Source organism: Thalassophryne amazonica, chromosome 2, assembly GCF_902500255.1.
Source record: "Thalassophryne amazonica chromosome 2, fThaAma1.1, whole genome shotgun sequence".
Taxonomy (NCBI): Eukaryota; Metazoa; Chordata; class Actinopteri; order Batrachoidiformes; family Batrachoididae; genus Thalassophryne; species Thalassophryne amazonica.
Window position 1 is genome coordinate 134999176 of NC_047104.1, and position 20967 is coordinate 135020142.

At 43.7% G+C, this 20967-nt stretch overlaps 1 protein-coding gene across 2 annotated transcripts in view; it reads right to left on the reverse strand.

Moving 5' to 3' along the window:
- The window catches only part of map1aa (microtubule-associated protein 1Aa), a 139743-nt gene extending 128776 nt beyond the window's left edge, over window positions 1-10967 (reverse strand). Inside the window, exon 1 of one of the 2 annotated variants that reach the window (XM_034194115.1) lies at window positions 10743-10967. In XM_034194115.1, coding sequence (XP_034050006.1) covers window positions 10743-10959 — 217 coding nt within the window. In that variant the 5' untranslated portion in view covers window positions 10960-10967. The remainder of the gene's footprint in view (window positions 1-10742) is intronic. The other variant, XM_034194122.1, reaches the window with a different exon arrangement.
- Window positions 10968-20967: the final 10000 nt, after the last annotated feature.

Below are 20967 nucleotides of genomic sequence, written 5' to 3' on the forward strand. Positions count from 1 at the left end.
CGTGTGGCTACAGCTCCCCCTGCTGACGAAGCTATGGACACGAGCAGGGCCAAAATAAAATCAAAGGACAGACAAGGGAGGCAGGCCCGCGGGGAGTGTTTTTTCTGTGGGTCTAACAGTCATATACAGAGGAACTGTCCCAAACGGTCAAACTACAACGCCCGTCCTTAGAAACTGGGCTAAGGGTGGGCCATAACACGCACGCGGGGGAACCCCGAAAATCAGCACGAATCCCAGTCACAATCCTTTGTGAGGATTTAACCCTTCACGCCCCAGCGCTTATAGACACGGGGTCAGAAGGGAATCTGCTGGACAGCAGATGGGCAAAGGAAGTAGGGCTCCCTCTGGTGGCTCTGCCTTCCCCTGTGAAGGTACGAGCACTAGATGGCACTCTTCTTCCATTAATCACACACCAGACACAGCCAGTGACTTTGGTGGTGTCTGGGAATCACAGGGAGGAGATAGTGTTTTTTGTAACACCTTCTACCTCGCGAGTGATTTTGGGTTTTCCATGGGTGTTGAAACACAATCCCCGGATTGATTGGCCGTCTGGGGTTGTGATGCAGTGGAGCGAAACCTGCCACCGGGAGTGTTTAGGATCCTCGGTTCCACCCGGTGAGATAGCAAAGGAGGAGGTCAAAGTCCCGCCCAATCTGACAGCGGTGCCATGTGAGTACCACGATCTTGCTGACGTCTTCAGCAAAGATCTGGCACTTGCCCTTCCCCCGCACCGACCGTACGATTGTGCCATCGATTTGATTCCGGGCGCTGAGTACCCGTCCAGCAGGCTGTACAACCTCTCACGTCCGGAACGCGAATCAATGGAGACCTACATCCGGGACTCGTTAGCTTCCGGGTTGATCTGGAACTCCACCTCCCCGATGGGTGCTGGTTTATTTTTTGTGGGTAAAAAGGATGGCGGACTCCGTCCATGCATCGATTACAGAGGGCTGAACGACATTACGGTTCGCAACCGATACCCGTTACCTCTGTTGAATTCGGTGTTCACGCCCCTGCATGGAACCCAAATATTTACCAAACTTGATCTTAGGAATGCGTACCACCTGGTTCGGATCCGGAAGGGAGACGAGTGGAAGACGGCATTTAACACCCCCTTAGGTCACTTTGAGTACCTGGTCATGCCGTTCAGCCTCACAAACGCCCCCGCGACGTTCCAAGCTTTGGTTAATGATGTCTTGCGGGACTTCCTGCACCGGTTTGTCTTCGTGTATCTAGACGACATCCTCATCTTTTCTCCGGACCCTGAGACTCATGTCAAGCATGTACGTCAGGTCCTACAGCGGTTGTTGGAGAACCGGCTGTTTGTGAAGGGCGAGAAGTGCGAGTTCCACCGCACTTCTTTGTCCTTCCTGGGGTTCATAATCTCCTCCAACTCCGTCGCCCCTGATCCGGCCAAGGTTGCGGCGGTGAGAGACTGGCCCCACCCAACAAGCCGTAGGAAACTGCAACAGTTCCTCAGCTTTGCAAATTTCTACAGGAGGTTCATTAAGGGCTACAGTCAGGTAGTTAGCCCCCTGACAGCCCTGACCTCCACTAAAGTCTCCTTCACCTGGTCGGATCGGTGCAAAGCCGCGTTTAGGGAGTTGAAACGCCGGTTCTCGACTGCGCCAGTTCTGGTGCAGCCCGATCCAACTCGCCAGTTCACAGTGGAAATGGATGCCTCTGACTCAGGGATAGGAGCCGTGCTGTCCCAGAGCGGGGAGTCCGATAAGGTCCTCCACCCTTGTGCCTATTTTTCCCGCAGGTTGACCCCAGCTGAGAGGAATTATGACGTCGGCAATCGGGAACTCTTGGCGGTGAAGGAGGCTCTTGAAGAGTGGAGACACCTGTTGGAGGGAGCGACGGTGCCCTTCACGGTTTTCACGGACCATCGGAACCTGGAGTACATCCGGACCGCCAAGCGGTTGAACCCCAGGCAAGCCCGCTGGTCACTGTTCTTCGGGCGCTTTGACTTCCAGATTACGTACCGCCCCAGGACCAAGAACCAACAGTCGGATGCACTGTCCCGGGTGCATGAAGAGGAAGTCGGGGCCGAGCTGTCAGACCCCCCAGAAACCATCATCCCCGAGTCCACTGTCGTGGCCACCCTCACCTGGGACGTGGAGAAGACCGTCCGGGAGGCCCTGGCACGGAACCCGGACCCGGGGACCGGCCCAAAGAACAAGCTGTACGTCCCACCAGAGGCCAGAGCTGCGGTTTTGGACTTCTGCCATGGGTCCAAACTCTCCTGTCATCCTGGAGTGCGTAGGACCATGGCAGTAGTCCAGCAGCGCTTCTGGTGGGCGTCTATGGAAGCCGACGTCCGGCACTACGTCCAGGCCTGCACCACCTGCGCCAGGGGCAAAGCAGACCACAAGAGGACCTCAGGACTCCTCCGACCCCTACCGGTGCCTCATCGCCCCTGGTCCCACATCGGCCTGGACTTTGTCACGGCCTCCCGCCGTCCCAGGGCCACACCACCATCTTGATGATAGTGGACCGGTTCTCCAAGGTGGCCCACTTCATGGCCCTCCCGAAGCTCCCTACGGCCCAGGAGACAGCAGACCTCCTTGTCCACCACGTCGTGCGTCTGCATGGGATACCAGCAGACATCGTCTCAGACCGTGGCCCTCAGTTCTCCTCTCAGGTCTGAAGGAGTTTTTGCAAGGAACTGGGGGCCACCGTGAGTCTCTCGTCCGGGTATCACCCCCAGACGAACGGACAGGCAGAGCGGGCCAACCAGGAGTTGCAGCAGGCCCTCCGTTGCGTTACCTCCGCGCACCCGATGGCCTGGAGTACCCATCTGGCCTGGATCGAGTACACCCACAACAGCCAAGTGTCATCTGCCACCGGCCTCTCCCCGTTCGAGGTGTGTTTGGGGTATCAGCCCCCATTGTTCCCGCTTGTGGAGGGTGAGGTCGGTGTGCCCTCGGTCCAGGCCCACCTCAGGAGGTGCCGCAGGGTGTGGTGGACCACCCGTTCTGCCCTGTTGAAGGCCCGGACGAAGGCCTTGTTAGGTTTTGTTAATTCCCAGTTCCACCCCAGCCTCGGTGAGCCTCTGACCATTCGCCATTGGCGTCACTGGGGTGTGGGGCAGTGGGAATATACTTCAGTCGGAGCGGTGGGGCCGATCAGAGCCGTACGCCTTTTCCGCTGTCCACCCCTCCCGGCAGACTGGAGTATAGTCGGAGGGACGACACCGGCCGTATTGCCGGTTTTCCCCTGCCTTTGGGGGTGCGGCTGGGTTACATTTTTCCTGTTGTCTTCCCCGGCTCAGTAGTCCTGAGCTAATTGCCACGACGTGTCTGCCGACAGACTCTGGGGGTGTTCCGGGGTCTTTCGGGGTGTTGGGGAGGTCAACGGGGTTTCCCGTTGTTTTTATTTGCCCCTGGGGTGGTTTTTTGGGGTCCCCTGGGGGTTTGGGATTTTTATGTTGTTTATGTTTCCTCCTGTTTTCCACCTCTGGGGTTTGATGGAACGGTCCTCTGGGGGAGTTTGACTGTGGGGCCAACTGGCCGTGTTTGGCTGGGGTGGGGGTTTCTGGGTCGTGGGGGTGTCTCCTGGGGTTTGATGGTACGGTCCTCTGGGGGGCGTTAAGGCTCCCGTATACACCTGGGGATTCCTGGATGGCCCCAGCCATGGTTGTTACTCCCGGAGTTGACGAGTATGTCCTCTCGGGGGAGTTGACCTCTACATGTTGGAGGGAGGGTGTTGATTGTTTGTTTTTTTTACTGTAGCTTGTGTTATATTGTGTTGTGGGGCTTTGTTGGGTTTTTTGGGGTTGTATGTGTTTCGTTTCTTCCCGGGGTTTGATGGGACGGTCCCCTGGGGAGGTGTTGGGGTGGGTGTTGTGTTTTTCTTTTGTGTTTTCCCCGGTGTGCTTCCTGGGGTGTGTTTGTGGTGTTCTCTGGGGGGGATGCTGGGGGTTTTTTCTGTGTTTTTGTTTTTATGTTGGGTTGTGTTGGGACTCTTTTGGAGTTGTTTGGGGGGTGTTTTTGTTTTGATGCCAGCCGGCCTTCCAGCTGCATCTCCCGGCCCTGTTGCCTGCTGTGGACTCTGGGGGCATCGTTGCTGCCCGCCTCCTGCTTTGGACCCTGATGAGAGGGGCTGTTTTCGGGTCAGGTCTGTGCGGTCGCCGGGAGGCTTCCTGTTGACGGGGGGGTACTGTTGTGTGTTGGGGGGTTTGGCTGGGCATTGTTTTGCTGTTTTTGTGTTTATTTTCCTCCCAGGTGGTTTGGGGCTGATCTCTAAGGAGAGTGTGCTGCAGAAGAGTCTCTCACCTCTGTTGCGGTGATCTGCTGCACCTGTTGCACTCACGTGCGGCTCTCTATCAGGACGATCTACGACACCTGTGGCATTCACGTGCAGATCTAGGGACTCTCAGCTGGTGCCAATGAAGAAATGAAGAGCTGCATTTAACCCAGCAGTGATCAGGGCTGAATGGCCGGAGAATACGACCATGTGACGATTGTTTGGGGATGCTGAGGGCCGCTCCAGATTCTGACATTGCGCCTGTGAAGGAGGACGAGGGTGAGAGGCAAGCGCGGTCAGCACACGTCAGAGGTGATTATTCTGCAAGGCTTATCTGTAATTGTAATTTGGCATTTTTGCGCAGCTATAATTAAATATTGGCGAAAATCGTCTGCTTTGCTCCTCACGGCAGTGGCGCGCGGATTGATTATCCTCCACTAGCTGTGAGCAGCAGCCCTTTTGAACTAAATCCGAAAGCAGACCAGAACGTGTAGCTGATAAGTGTGCCTCTAAATAATATTTCGTGGTAACAGTGTTGAATAACCTCACCTCTGTTCCTCCTTCACAGAGTACAGTCCTGGGAAAAGCCACCTGGGGGGGGTGTCGGCGGAATTCCTGAGTCCAAGATGTTCGGGCTCCGATCTATTGAGATGCTGAGAAAGCGCGCCGCCTCTTCACCTCACCAGTTTTGTTTAGTATTTCATGTACAGCACTAGGGGAAAAAAATAAAACTTGTTTCTTTAGGAACTGCTTCTGGTTATTTGACGCTGGGTTCAGTCAGACGCTGGATCGCTCCTCAATCCGCGCTCAAACCCTAACAATTAATGTCTGGAAGGAAATGTTTTTGATAAAAACTACAGAATTTGTTTATTTCTATTTATGTCCAGAGATCAAGGATCCACCATGTACACATTTTATTTATTTTTATTTATGTCCAGAGAGCAAGGATCCAGTGACCAATTTCATATTTATTTACTTTAAGACTCAATAAAATGTTGACATAGAAAACCTGAAAAGCCTACTTTTAGTACACAGAAAATTCAATCAATCAATCAATCAACTTTTTTCTTATATAGCGCCAAATCACAACAAACAGTTGCCCCAAGGCGCTCCATATTGTAAGGCAAGGCCATACAATAATTATGAAAAACCCCAACGGTCAAAACGACCCCCTATGAGCAAGCACTTGGCCACAGTGGGAAGGAAAAACTCCCTTTTAACAGGAAGAAACCTCCAGCAGAACCAGGCTCAGGGAGGGGCAGTCTTCTGCTGAGACTGGTTGGGGCTGAGGGAAAAAAACAGGAAAAAGACATGCCGTGAAGGGGGGCAGAGATCGATCACTAATGATTAAATGCAGAGTGATGCATACGGAGCAAAAAGAGAAAGAAACAGTGCATCATGGGAACCCCCCCACAATCTACGTCTAAAGCAGCATAACCAAGGGATGGTCCAGGGTCACCCGATCCAGCCCTAACTATAAGCCTTAGCGAAAAGGAAAGTTTTAAGCCTAATCTTAAAAGTAGAGAGGGTATCTGTCTCCCTGATCTGAATTGGGAGCTGGTTCCACAGGAGAGGAGCCTGAAAGCTGAAGGCTCTGCCTCCCATTCTACTCTTACAAACCCTAGGAACTACAAGTAAGCCCGCAGTCTGAGAGCGAAGCGCTCTAATGGGGTAATATGGTACTACGAGGTCCCTAAGATAAGATGGGACCTGATTATTCAAAACCTTATAAGTAAGAAGAAGAATTTTAAATTCTATTCTAGAATTAACAGGAAGCCAATGAAGAGAGGCCAACACGGGTGAGATATGCTCTCTCCTGCTAGTCCCCGTCAGTACTCTAGCTGCAGCATTCTGAACCAACTGAAGGCTTTTTAGGGAACTTTTAGGACAACCTGATAATAATGAATTACAATAGTCCAGCCTAGAGGAAATAAATGCATGAATTAGTTTTTCAGCATCACTCTGAGACAAGACCTTTCTGATTTTAGAGATATTGCGTAAATGCAAAAAGGCAGTCCTACATATTTGTTTAATATGCGCTTTGAATGACATATCCTGATCAAAAATTCACAGGAGGTATTGATAAGGGAATCGATAAGGAAAAGGATCGATAAGTGATATTGATAATGGCATCAATATCGATAAAATCTTATCAATATGTCACGATCTGCCCCAGGCCTGGGTTTTCATGCTGGTTTTGTTGTGTTCATATCTCATGCCTTTGATTTTCAGTTTAGGATTACTTTAGTCACTGGTTTTATTTTGCGTTTTACCGCTATAGTCATTGCTTCTAATTTCTTTTTGTCAAGTGTAAGTTCTGTTCTAGTTTCTGCCCCAGCCTTTAATTCTCTGGTTGATCACTTTTCAGTCCTCACCTCTATTTTCCTGGTTTTGTTTTTTACTCCTTCCATATGTAGAGTCTTTTGCATTCTGTTTGGAATTCACCTTCCATTTTCTTTCTGTTTGCTTAGTGTTTCCTTTACTGCACATTCTCGCACCTATTTGTGTCATCTTTGCGTCTTTCTTTCACACCTATATTTCTGTCTGCTTAGTGTTTATTTTCCTGCATTATCTTGCTCCTGCTTGCCTCAGCTTTGTCACCTTCGTGAACCTTCCGACACACCTGTTTTCACTTTTCTTAATCACTGCCTGTTACTTAAGCCTTGCATGTTTCTCTGCTCGGGCCGGTTCGTTTTGACCTTGTCTGCATTCCAGCCTTATTTTGTCCTGAACTGTTTGCGCTTCCATGTATGACCTTGTTTCATGTTTTACCCTTTTACTCTTGGGTCTTTTAGTGAAGCTTAGGGCTAGTGGCCGGCAATCACCTTAGTATTTCTTCTGTTGTTCTTGTTGCTTAATGCTGACAAATTACACTGTATTTGTTGTCTTTCTGATGCTTGATTCTGCTTTTTTTTTTTTCTTTTCTCTCTGTATGACTTGTGGCTCCATCTATAGATGGGTGTGGTGTCTGTTCTAGAAACCTCATCTTTGAGTCATGTTTGCCTATTACCTTTGCCACTCTGACTGATCACCTGATTATCAAACCTGTGCCTGTTTTTTCTATATAAAGCCTTTTTTATTACTCTGCCTCGTGAGTCTGAGTCTGCATACTGTTCATTCCACGCCATGAATTCTGACACAATACCCATCCCTAGTCATGTCCTTCAGAGAAGAATGTGTTCAGTCCATGCTCTTATGGATTTGACTTTGAATAGAAGAAAATGCAACCTTCAAGAATCTGAACAAAACCATGTTTTTTCATTAACCAGAGTGATGAACAACCTCCAACAACCTGCTACTGCATTACAAGACCAAGCACTCAAGAATACTGACAGTTTTGGCAATATGGGACATTACCTCACAACTACTGCTAACACTTACTGTGAATACAACATCATCTGAAATGTACAGCAGCTGCTTTCAAAAGTTGAAGAAGATGATTCTATCAAAACCCAGACATACAGAAAGAAGCCAAAATCCTTATGTACAAGACAATTGTGTTGCCCACTCTTTTATACTAATCAGAAATCTGGATCACCTATAGGAGGGACTTCAATTTCGTGGAATGCTTCTATCAATGCTGTCTTCACACCTTTCTCAACATAACTAATCAGTGCTCTTGATAAAACAAGTCCACCAGCATTGACATAATCATCAACAAGAATCATCTCTGATGGGCAGGACACGTTTTCCAATGATAGTCTACTTCCAAAACAGGTCCATTACAGTTAGCTCAAGGAAGGAACACTGTCTAGAACAGAGGTCTTAAACTGATTCCAGAAAGGACCAGGTGCAGGTTCTTTACAACCACCCACTCCACCAGGTGATTTCACTGATTAACTGGTTTTATATAAGGGCTGAGTGGATCCTTGTCATTTAATTGGTGCATTGTATGTCACATGGCATAGATTATTTGTCCCATTTGTGTTGCGTTGAATTTAGATTGCAAATATGGTTCCATTTACCGTCCAAATTTGGTTCCATACGTTTTGTACCATTGTGAACCCCGCTCATGCATACACTAGTGTGGGTGGCATTTAGCTAAACATGGTGGAGTTTGTTTTGCTGATGGATGAAGATTTGAATGAGCTAATTGATGGTGCTAATTCTTCTAACACACACAAAAACAATTCCACTATGCCATAAGCCGTCTGGAGGCATGAAGAGCTGTTAGGATCAAAACCTTGACAAATTTCTGACGCAATTTTTCACAGGACGGAGGAAGTACACAAAGTCTTTTTTTTTTTTTTTTTTGAAGTATCATGGACTACATCTGTTTTTCAAAGCTGACTGAGAACAATTTTGGACTCCTATTTAATGTTTGTGTTGGACCACTGGGGTCAAAACACCAGTGACGAACACCAAAATGTAAGTCCCTTTTCTGTTGTTTATAAATTAATATCATATCAAATGACAAGTATCTATTTTAGCCATTGTATAAAACAAATAATGAATGTTTTTACATTCTTTCAGTGGAACAAATATTTAATTCGGTGAAAGATTTGTACCGTTGAACTCATAAACATTCATTGTTTGTTACCATCTGCTCAAAGTGATGTTAATCAGTGAAATCACCTGGTGGAGTGGGTGGTTGCAAAGAAAACCTCCACCCTCTTGGCCCTTTCTGGAATCAGTTTAAGACCTCTGATCTAGAGGATGAACAAATGATACAAGGACCTGGGTCAGCCATGTGTTGTTCCTTCTGTACTTGACGGAAAGGCAAAAACTGACAACTTGACTTGACTTGACTCAAATATACAGTTGTATCCAAACGTTTGGGCATCCCTGATAGTTTTCAGGATTTTCCTTTATAAATCATTGGTTATCTGGATCAGAAATTTCAGTTAAATATATCATATAGAAGATGAACACACTGATGTTTGAGAAGTGAAATGACGTTTCTAGTATTTACAGAAACTGTGTAATAATTATTTAACCAAAATTAGGCAGGTGCATAAATTTGGGCACCATTGTCATTTTATTGATTTGAATGCATTTGGCATTTATTGGAACACAACATTGGTTTGGTAAGTTCATTGACCCTTGACCTCCTTACACAGGTGAATCCAACCATGAGAAAGGGTATTTAAGGTGGCCATTTACAAATGTTTCACCTCTTTGCATCTCTTCTAATGAGTGGCAACATGGGAGCCTTTAAACAACTCTCAAATGACCTGAAAACAAAGATTGTTCAACATCATGGTTTAGGGGAAGGATACAAAAAGCTATCTCAGAGATTTCAGCTATCAGTTTCCACTGTGAGGAATATAGTGAGGAAATGAAAGACCACAGGCTCAGTACTAGTTAAGGTCCAAAGTGGCAGGCCAAGAAAAATCTCAGATAAGCTGAAGAGAAGGATGGTGAGAACAGTCATAGTCAACCCACAGACCTACTCCAAGACCTACAACATGATCTTGCTGCAGATAGTGTCTCTGCGCATCATTCAACTATACAACACACTTTGCACAAGGAGATGCTCTATGATGCTGTAATCCAGAGGAAGCCTTTTCTGCAAACACACCACAAACAGAGTCGCTTGGAATATGCTAAAGCACATTTGTACAAGTCAGTTTCATTTTGGAATAAGGTGCTGTGGACTGATGAAGCTAAAATTGAGTTATTTGGACATAACAAGGGGCGGTATGCATGGCTGAAAAAGAATACAGCATTCCATGAAAAACACTTGCTAGCTACAGTAAAATATAGAGGTGGTTCCATCATGCTGTGTGGCTGTGTGGCTGTGTGGCCAGTGCAGGTACTGGGAATCTTGTTAAAGTTGAGCATTCTAGTCAATATCAGCAGATTCTTGAGAACAATGTTCAAGAATCAATGACGAAGTTGAAGTTGCTCCGGGGCTGGATCTTTCAACAAGACAACAACCCTAAACACTGCTCAAAATCTACTAAGGCATTCATGCAGAGGAACAAGTACAACGTTCTGGAATGGCCATCTCAGTCTCCAGACCTGAATATTATTGACAATCAATGATTTATAAAGGAAAATCATGGAAATCATCAGGGGTGCCCAAACTTTTACATACAACTGTAATTCCAGTCTGAGTGGAAAAACTAGTAAATGAACAGTGACACTGGCCAGAATTGCAATCTGCAGTGGAAAAACTAATATTTTTCTGCACAATTAGGTATTTAGAAGAATAGAAGTCAGACTCAGAAAGTAGCTTGTGACATCATCATGAAGAGAGCCTGTGGAATTATGACCACAGGACATATTCGGCACCTGTGATCTGCCAGAGAGAGAATTTCTGGATGAAAAAAAAAAGTGTATGAACTGTCAAGTGACTGCAGGCTTTACAGGTCCAAAAAGGTTTGATTAATAACTAAAGACATTTTGAGGAATCTGTACAAACACATCATTTAACTCATTAGCAGGTTGGCAGAAGATAAGATTTGCCATTTATGGTGAGTATTTTTCTGGGATGAGAAACCACTTCCCATTTGCAGAGTCTTCTTGCACCTCTCCGGCTGGCTTACCTTGTCTGATCTGTTTCCTGGCCAATTCGAGGTGATGGCTGGTTGAAATTTCTCCAATCACAATTAACATGCGATAGTTTTTGTGTTGGAATTCAGCTTCAGCGTGGCGCTGAACAGGCTCTTCCAGCTCTCCTCGCTCTGCTGAAACCGCTTCTGCGATGGGCATTTCCATGGTAACACTGCCACTCGTGGACGCTGAGCCTTTTTCCATCTCCATGACAACTGCATCTGGAGCGAGCACCATGACAGTGCAGGATGAGCTGGGAGGGGCAGTGGGTGGGTCTCAGTGGAAGGTGACTATTTGATTGGATATGAGTTGATGTGGCTATTTGACATCACAGCATAATATGTATATGTTGTGGACATGACGAGCGAACCTCTTCAGCATCTCACCATGTCTTTTAGGTCCTTCAGACTTTTTTTGGAGTAAATGCTTTGGAGGAGCATGAGCATCAGCACTTTATTATAATACTACTAATAATAATGCGTTATATTTATATAGCACTTTACACAGTGCTAAAAGACACTTCACAGAACAGAGAAAATAACAAAATAAACAAAAAGAAGAAAGCAATCACTACGATGACTGCACCAAGATGGCGGCCGCATTTCTTGTGCCTCAACAACCAATGTGGCCTCTATTTCTTTGTAAAGTTGCTTTATTATGAGTTTTTTTTATTATTATTATTTGTGTGCCGAATAAACTCATTCATTCATTCATACTGTTTATAATGTCTATGTTCGTCTACCATTGGATTGTGGCTTTTTAAAACAATGTTGTCCGGTTTGTGGCTTTTTGCCCACTAGGGAGATTTTTTGTGCCATTTCTGGTTTGTGCCTTCGTCTACCATAGAGTGAGCTCCAATAATGCGAAGCTTGCATTACTGGAGAAAAGGAAAAGAGGGATTTGGGAATTTAGTAGGAGTATGTTGTTTAATAGGACTAAACCTTACACTCATGAAGATACTGATTACAATAAAGAAAACACTGAAGCATGATACAGTTGTGATAATTAAAAAAAAAACAAAAAAACTGGTAAACATTTTAATTTATGTGGGGGATTCTGAACATGTACATACATCCCACCTAACATTTGGTTGAAAGCATCTTAAGTTTCACCTTGACCTGTGCTAATCATCAACAAGCACTGTCAGACTTCTGGTTGGATATTTAATTACTATTCTTGGCAGAATTGGTGGAGTTCAATTAAATTTGTTTGGTTCTTGGCCAGACTGGGCTGTTAAGATCAATCCAGATATTTTTAATAGGGGACAAGCTTAAAATGTGGATTTGGGGAATTGTCCTGTTGGAACACCCAATTATGACCACTCTTAACCTTCTGGTTGGTGTTTTGAGTTTGTTATTTTTTTTTTTATAATTCTGAGGGAGTCCTCCTTCTTCATTATTCCACCCAATTTTTACACCCTACCAGGTCCTCTGGCAGCAACCATCACTATGCTTAACAGCTGGTACCATCTTACTGGGGTTGAGTATCTCACTTTTACTACTCCAGTCATACCTCTCTGATCATTGTGGCCAAACAATTAAATTTTTGTCTCATCTGACCATAAAACCTCCCTCCAGAAGGGTTTGTCTTTATGCATGTGGTCAGTTGTAAACTTGAATTGAGCTTGAAAGTGTCAGGTTTTCTATCTTGGATCGCAGCTTCTCAAACCATGGTGATGTTCATCTGTTTTATAGACAGTGACACTGGTGTTCCCACAGCTTCCACTTCATGACAGGTCTGTGTCTGGGTGGTTCCTGGTTTGTTCCTGATTATCTGAACCAATTTCCTCTCAGCCAAGGGTGAGGCTTTAGATCTTATTTCAGACCTTGGTAAAGTGGCAACACTTCCCAATATCTTGTACTTACATATAATCAGTGTTGCCACAGTTTGAAAAAGTAATCCAATTACTGATTACTGATTACTCCTTGAAAAAGTAACTTAGTTACTTTACTGATTACTCAGTTGTAAAAGTAACTAAGTTAGATTACTAGTTACTTTTTTAGTTACTTTCCCCAGCTGTTGACAACAACCCTCTGCCACCGCAACATGACAATGATACCTGTTTTGCCAAAACTCACTTTATAGTCACCCTTTCTTGACTTCAATGAAAATAAATACTTGTTTTATAAAAAGTAAAATAAAGACCTCTTTCTTGACCTCATATTTAACTGTTGACAGCACTGTAACAGTAAAACTTACAATTTCTACCCTATGTTGTTTATAAATGTAACTATTAAATTCTTTCTAACATTTTTCTCACATTTAAATTCTTTCTAAACGTTTTACTTGTCAAAATAATAATTATTATAAGTAGTATTGGTAGTTGTAGTAAAAAAAGGCTTCAAAACTAGACCTTTAATCTAGGGGTGTTGTGAGGGGGGCACATCCTTGCCTCACGCCCCCATTCCATCTGGATTCGCCCCTGCTTTGGTGTTTGAGCACAAAGAATGAATAACATTTATTTATGCAGAAAACATGACCAGATTTACAGGTAAGAAAGTTTTATTGTGTTTTCACATCATGTGGTCCTCAGAAAGAGAGTTTAGGTGCATTTGAGTGGAAAATAGTGTGAGTTGTTGACGCATCACGGTGGATCAGCTGTTTTTAGCGAGCAGATACGGAGCGGCTCAGCTCAGAATTCTAAATAAAGGAGAAAAAAAAGCATAAAAATGTCTTTGTAAAGCTCAGTGCAGGTGTACGTCATAGCTGCTGCAGAAAACTGTGGATGAAAAGCTCACAGCTCGCTTAAAGTGGGCAGTTCAGTCGAACCTCGACCACCTGCCACGGACCAAGTTTAATGCTGCTATCGACCCACAATGCAAAAATAATAGTAACACAGTGACTTGGAGAAGTAACTTTAATCTGATTACTGATTTGGAAAGATTAACGCGTTAGATTACTCGTTACTAAAAAAAGTGGTTAGATTAGAGTAACACGTTACTTAGTAACCGGCATCACTGCATATAATAGTTTTAACTGATGATCTTGGAATCTGTAGTTGTTTGGAGCTGGCTCCAAGAGACATTCCAATCCTGACATGTCTAAATCGGTGTTCTTCTTTCTTAGATCTACACTGAGCTTTCCTGTTGTCCTGAGTCTCGGTCAATCCAAAAAGTGCTGTCAAACACACCTCTTATGTGTTGGTACAGAAAAGTGACCAGCTGTAGTAAATCATGATCACAAAGAGGAAGTTAAGAGGCCTTGACAAGTTAAAAAAGACTTTTTGGAACTTTCAGCACCACTGGATTAATAATCTAAGAGCATACATCTATATTTTTGAACTTGTACTGTATGTAGAGTAAGGCCCCTAAAATAACTGGACAATGACACTTATTTAATTTTTGCCTTTGTTTATTATTGCTGTTTTGGAATTGCCATTTGTCACACTGCCTCCATTTTCATAGGACACATGTAACTGGATAAACGAAATATAAGGATATGTTTTACTATAAATAATGACTTTCACTGCCGGTATCGCCAACCGAATGGTCCCCTCTAAAATTGGTCTGCTCTGCTGTCACAGCGCATGCAACTGAGACTGACTCTGAGTCTGACTCTCTACACCCAAAGCGATCAAAGGAAATAATGTGGTTATTAACCATTAGATGACAAACTAAAACCTCGTAATTCATTCTGTTAAAGTCTGTTTTCAGCAGAAATGAGGTGATAATCAGTGAATTGCTACTGATGCTCTGAAATTACATAGGCACTCTGATCGGTCTGCCATCTTTTATTATGAAATAATGTACAAAAGCTTCAGATATCTGTCGTTGAGATAGATGATGACTGGAATGGAGTTTTAAGCAGAAATGAGGCGATAATCGGTGAATCACTGCTGACGCTCAGAAAACTGACTGATACACAAGACAATTCCACAGTGACGTGTGACCAAAAAGAGGTGAGCAGAAGCAAAGCTTATAAACGTCCACCTCTTATATACATACATATATACTCATTACCAACCATTACCAACCCCCAGAGCAAGCACACAGGCGACAGTGGTAATGAAAAACTCCCTCTGATGTATTGAGGAAGAAACCTCAAGCAGACCAGACTCCAAGGGGTGACCCCCTGCTTGTGCCATTCTACAAACACATTTAACACAACGCAAACTCCAATCCCATCGTCATAAACATATCTAGTGAACAACATATGAATGAATGAATGAATTTATACAGCACACACTCACACACACACACACACACACACACACACACACACCACACACACACACACACACACACACACACACACACACACACAAAACAACAACAAATAAAAACAACAAAAGAAGATGGACTGACAGTGCAAGAAAATGGATTGATAAAGAAAATGGATTGACAATGCATCTGTGTGCCTGAAAGGGCGTAGGCAGAAGCAAAGCTTATTAACGCCTACCCCTTTAACCAAAGTAACATCATCTCATCATCAGAAGGAGTGCAAAAAAATGCAAAAAGCAACAACTATTCCCACTCCCATTTTCAACCACTTCAATCACTTTAACTTAAAGGACAAAATCCGAGTGTTTTCTTTAGACATGTCAGGGGATGGATACATGGATGGACTGCATTTATATAGCGCTTTTCCCTCTGCATCAGAAGCTCAAAGCGCTTTACAATTATGTCTCACATAAGCATTGCCATACATGAACATTTCCAAGTCACTGAATATGTCTTAAAACTTCATTTACATCAGTCATTAAGAAATACAAACTGTATAGCAAATCTTTGTCAAGTAGCCAGGTTTCAAAAGCAAAATATCATGCAAGTAGGAAACTAGTGAGGGAAGCCACTGAGATATTTGAAAATGTCACCTTAGTTTCCCCTTGTTTTCACTCAGGGTCACCACAGTAGATCTGCATGTTGATTCAACATGTCTATTAGACCCCATTCCTACCAGGCTGCTCAAGGAAGCCCTACCATTAATTAATGCTTCGATCTTAAATATGATCAGTCTATCTTTATTAGTTGGCTATGTACCACAGGCTTTTAAGGTGGCAGTAATTAAACCATTACTTAAAAAGCCATCACTTGACCCAGCTATCTTAGCTAATTATAGGCCAATCTCCAACCTTCCTTTTCTCTCAAAAATTCTTGAAAGGGTAGTTGTAAAACAGCTAACTGATCATCTGCAGAGGAATGGTCTATTTGAAGAGTTTCAGTCAGGGTTTAGAATTCATCATAGTACAGAAACAGCATTAGTGAAGGTTCCAAATGATCTTCATATGGCCTCAGACAGTGGACTCATCTCTGTGCTTGTCCTGTTAGACCTCAGTGCTGCTTTTGATACTGTTGACCATAAATTTTATTACAGAGATTAGAGCATGCCATAGGTATTAAAGGCACTGCGCTGCGGTGGTTTGAATCATATTTATCTAATAGATTACAATTTGTTCATGTAAATGGGGAGTCTTCTTCACAGACTAAGGTTAATTATGGAGTTCCACAAGGTTCTGTGCTAGGACCAATTTTATACATGCTTCCCTTAGGCAGTATTATTAGAAAGCATTGCTTAAATTTTCATTGTTACGCAGATGATACCCAGCTTTATCTATCCATGAAGCCAGAGGACACACTTCAATTAGTTAAACTGCAGGAATGTCATATAGACATAAAGACATGGATGACCTCTAATTTACTGCTTTTAAATTCAGATAAAACTAAAGTTATTGTACTTGGCCCCACAGATCTTAGAAACATGGTGTCTAACCAGATCCTTACTCTGGATGGCATTACCCTGACCTCTAGTAATACTGTGAGAAATCTTGGAGTCATTTTTGATCAGGATATGTCCTTCAATGCGCATATTAAGCAAATATGTAGGACTGCTTTTTTACATTTGCGCAATATCTCTAAAATTAGAAAGGTCTTGTCTCAGAGTGATGCTGAAAAACTAATTCATGCATTTATTTCCTCTAGGCTGGACTATTGTAATTCATTATTATCAGGTTGTCCTAAAAGTTCCCTGAAAAGCCTTCAGTTAATTCAAAATGCTGCAGCTAGAGTACTGATGGGGACTAGAAGGAGAGAGCATATTTCACCCATATTGACCTCTCTTCATTGGCTTCCTGTTAATTCTAGAATAGAATTTAAAATTCTTCTTCTTACTTATAAGGTTTTGAATAATCAGGTCCCATCTTATCTTAGGGACCTCTTAGTACCATATCACCCCAATAGAGCGCTTCGCTCCCAGACTGCAGGCTTACTTGTAGTTCCTAGGGTTTGTAAGAGTAGAATGGGAGGCAGAGCCTTCAGCTTTCAGGCTCCTCTCCTCTGGAACCAGCTCCCAATTCAGATCAAGGAGACAGACACCCTCTCTACTTTTAAGATTAGGCTTAAACTTTCCTTTTTGCTACAGCTTATAGTTAGGGCTGGATCAGGTGACCCTGAACCATCCCTTAGTTATGCTGCTATAGACTTAGACTGCTGGGGGGTTCCCATGATGCACTGAGTGTTTCTTTCTCTTTTTGCTCCGTATGCACCACTGCATTTAATCATTAGTGATTGATCTCTGCTCTCTTCCACAGCATGTCTTTTTCCTGATTCTCTCCCCTCAGCCCCAACCAGTCCCAGCAGAAGACTGCCCCTCCCTGAGCCTGGTTCTGCTGGAGGTTTCTTCCTGTTAAAAGGGAGTTTTTCCTTCCCACTGTCGCCAAGTGCTTGCTCATAGGGGGTCGTTTTGACCGTTGGGGTTTTTCTGTGATTATTGTATGGCTTTTACCTTGCAATATAAAGCGCCTTGGGGCAACTGTTGTTGTGATTTGGCGCTATATAAATAAAATTGATTTGATTTGATTTGATTTGATCAGATGCCCTTCCTGATGCAACTTCACAATTAGATGGAGAAATGGTAGCGGTGGCCATGAACAAGGGACCTTCTACACACTTCTAGCACATAAACCACTTGGCCACCACTCATGCCTTCCGAGACCCTGAAAGATGAAATGAAATGACCAATTTCTGTAGTTGTAATTTGAGAAACTGTAGAGCACAAGTTATCAGTCATATAGCTTCAAAGTATAGTGCAGGGGTGGCCAAGTTCGGTCGAAAGCCACATTCTTGACACTCTTAGTTGTTTCTCTGCTCTAACACACCTGAATCCAATGAAAGACTCGTTAGCAGACTTTTAATGAGCTTTTCATTGGATTCAGGTGTGTTGGAGCAGGGAGACAACTAAGAGTGTCAGGAATGTGGCTCTCGAGGACCGAACTTGGCCACCCCTGGTATAGTGGAACAGAGAATGATCTTGGAAAAAATGCGTAAAATTTCAGCAACAGTTTTCCCAAAGGAACATGGGGGACGCAAGCCAAGATTCGATCTGTGTCCAAGTACAAAAGAACTTCTTAATCAAATCCACAGAAGCCTATAACTCTGTCAGAGATGCTGGGCTGATGCCTTTTGGTATAAAGTGTGAATGGTGTCTGAGAATTTACCTCCAAATATTAATTTTTGAAGACCTTTTTGGAAAAAAAGAAGGTTCAACGGTTCAAATCGCTGACCTTTCCTCCACTCCAATGTGTGCTCATCAATCAAACCATCGGGAAAAAAAAAATATTTAGTTAGAATCAAAACCTACACATTATTTTGAGTCCTTTCAGGACTTATTTATTCAAAAAACTAAAATTATTTTAGGATAAGGGGTCATCAGCGCCACTTGCAACATCCCTTGTGTGGTGTTGTTCTTTTTTATTATTACAGTAAACTATGAAAAACAAAACGGTGATAAGTCATTTGTATCACATAAAGGTTCTATTTATATCGGCGTCACTGCACGTACCAGGGAACGTGTTTTGGGTAACAAACTGACAGCTCTTTGTTCCCATCATGAACAAAACACTGCTTCATCTGTGCAGACTTACCAGGCACAGCAAGGCTTACAATTCCAGTGGTCACACACTATTTTTAGGCTTATCAGAGCATTAAAATAAACTCATTGTGTAATACAAAAGTTAGGATCGGGCATTGTACTCATAATAGTTTGGGAAGTTTGAATGGAATGAAGGGTGCTGCTGTACTATGGAGAGTGATGTACTATGGAGAGTTAACTTCAACAGTCCAGAAATAATTCTTTCTACAGCAAAAATAAGCTATATTTGACACAGTAAACTGATATTAGAATGCAATTAGTAATTTAGTAAACTGATATTAGAATGCAATTAGTAATTTAGCAAAAACTGCTGATGCAAAAGCAGGACACACGGAAGTAGAAGTAACCTTACAAAATACTTTGGAAGAAGCTAAATTGGAAGAAGCTCACATTAAATTGGAAGGTCCCAAAACTGGCTATACATAAACAGACTGTCAAGACAGGGAGGAGTTGCTAGTACGTAGTAATTTTTCATAATTCTGGAAATATGAGTAATTTTTGTTCCTGCTTTTCCTGTTGTCATATTTAATCACTCCAAGGAATCAGTGATGTGTCATGTAGTAAATGGATTTAGTAGATTACAACTATTTTAAAAGGATTGACAGAACAGCTTATTTCAAAAGAACAATATTGAACCAAGAAGTGATGGAAATCCAAAAAATGTTCCCTGTCACCTGTCAAGGCTTTAACAAACCATGGTCTCACACAGTATTTCCTAATACATTTGTTTGACAAAGGTAACAAGTTCTTGTTATCTGCGTAGAATAATGTAGTGCTGAAGCTAAAATGTAGCTCAAATATGTCTGAGTTATTTTAATTCCCAGTGATACTCACTTGACACATAAAGGAGTCATATAATCCGCATTTATACAGGTCACCAGAAGTCCCCAAAACAGAAAATAAAGTTTCCAACCTAGACATTGAGGTAATACATTCTCATAAGGTAGCTGGAGGGGCAACAAGGGGTGAGACAGTGCAGGTTTTCCTCGCTACCAGTCACCTCAGCAGGTGGTTTTACAAAAGAGCTTGTTGGGTTATGAATTCCAATTTTTTCCCCGACTGACAGGGAGCAACTCAAAAACTGACAGGAAACGGACTTCAATTTTAGATGTTGTATTGAATAGATGCCTTCACTCAACAGCTCATGTCTACCTCAGCATGCAAGTTGAGCTCACACACCCTTAGCCCGACAACCGGCCTGAATTAGGCCGGACACCTATCTCTCTCTCCTAGCCTGTGACTGGTTGGCGGCCGAGACGCTGACATCAGCGTTGGTCAGCCTCACTTTGGTCACGTTTAGGGTGTGTGGCGTGAGCACTGCTCTCCTATGGTTGTTTAGGAGTAGGAATTCCTACTCCTAAATGGCAGCCAGTATCCGGCCTAATTCAGGTCGGCTGTCAAGCTAACACACGCTCTGCCCTTCTCTTCACCCTGCACTCGTTTCCCCTTAATGTGGATCAGTAAAGTTATGCAACTGGTTGAAAGATGTTGCATTTTGACCTTTATCTGCGGTGAGTGCACACGTTCTATTAAAACAGTATGTATAAAACTGTGTTCTGTCTGTGGAGCATGGTAAGCAGAAGAACAGTATGCATTATGGCATGTAATATCAAGCTATTATTATTACTACTGTAGCGGGATGAAGGTCCCGGGTCCTGATTGAAAAGGCGTTCCTGCTAGCTTAGCTAACGGGGAATTCCCCTTTGGCTGACCTGGTAGAGGAATGGTCTTTAGTGCAAGCCGTCCGGGTCGATCCCACCGCCGTCCCGGCCACAAAGGTCCTATGGTCACAATCTCATTATCTATATGAGGAGATATGAAGCTATTGTTAGTATTATATGAAGTTAGCAAAGTAGCAAATTAGCCATGAGACATACTGCTCCAACAAGCTCCTCAACTCAACGCCAAGTCCCAATCATCTATGAAATCACCTGCTGGGAGGATTGGTAGCAGAAAAAAAAACTGCACCAACTTGGCCCTTTATGGCACACGACTGCCTAGTTCCAAACCTGACCTTTAGAAATGAAAGAAACTGACAAGCTTGTTTCACGCTCATTGGCGTAATGGTTTGCACGTTGGACAGGGATGCCGGTGATCTGTGTTCACCTTCTGATCGCAGCCAAGCTCCCAACTCGCGCCTTGAACAGATGTGCTGGGGAGGAATAGGACAGCGCAGTCTCGCTTGAACCCTGCGGGATTTGACTACTTATGGGGACAGCTGCTCCCGTTGCGCAATATATACACAGCATAACTTCACAAGGAAAAATGGTGTATTGTTTTGTTTTTGGCTACAATCACCGAATCAGTCGCAAAAAGTGCAGGTTTTCGGTTCCCAGTGGAGAAGACAAGGTG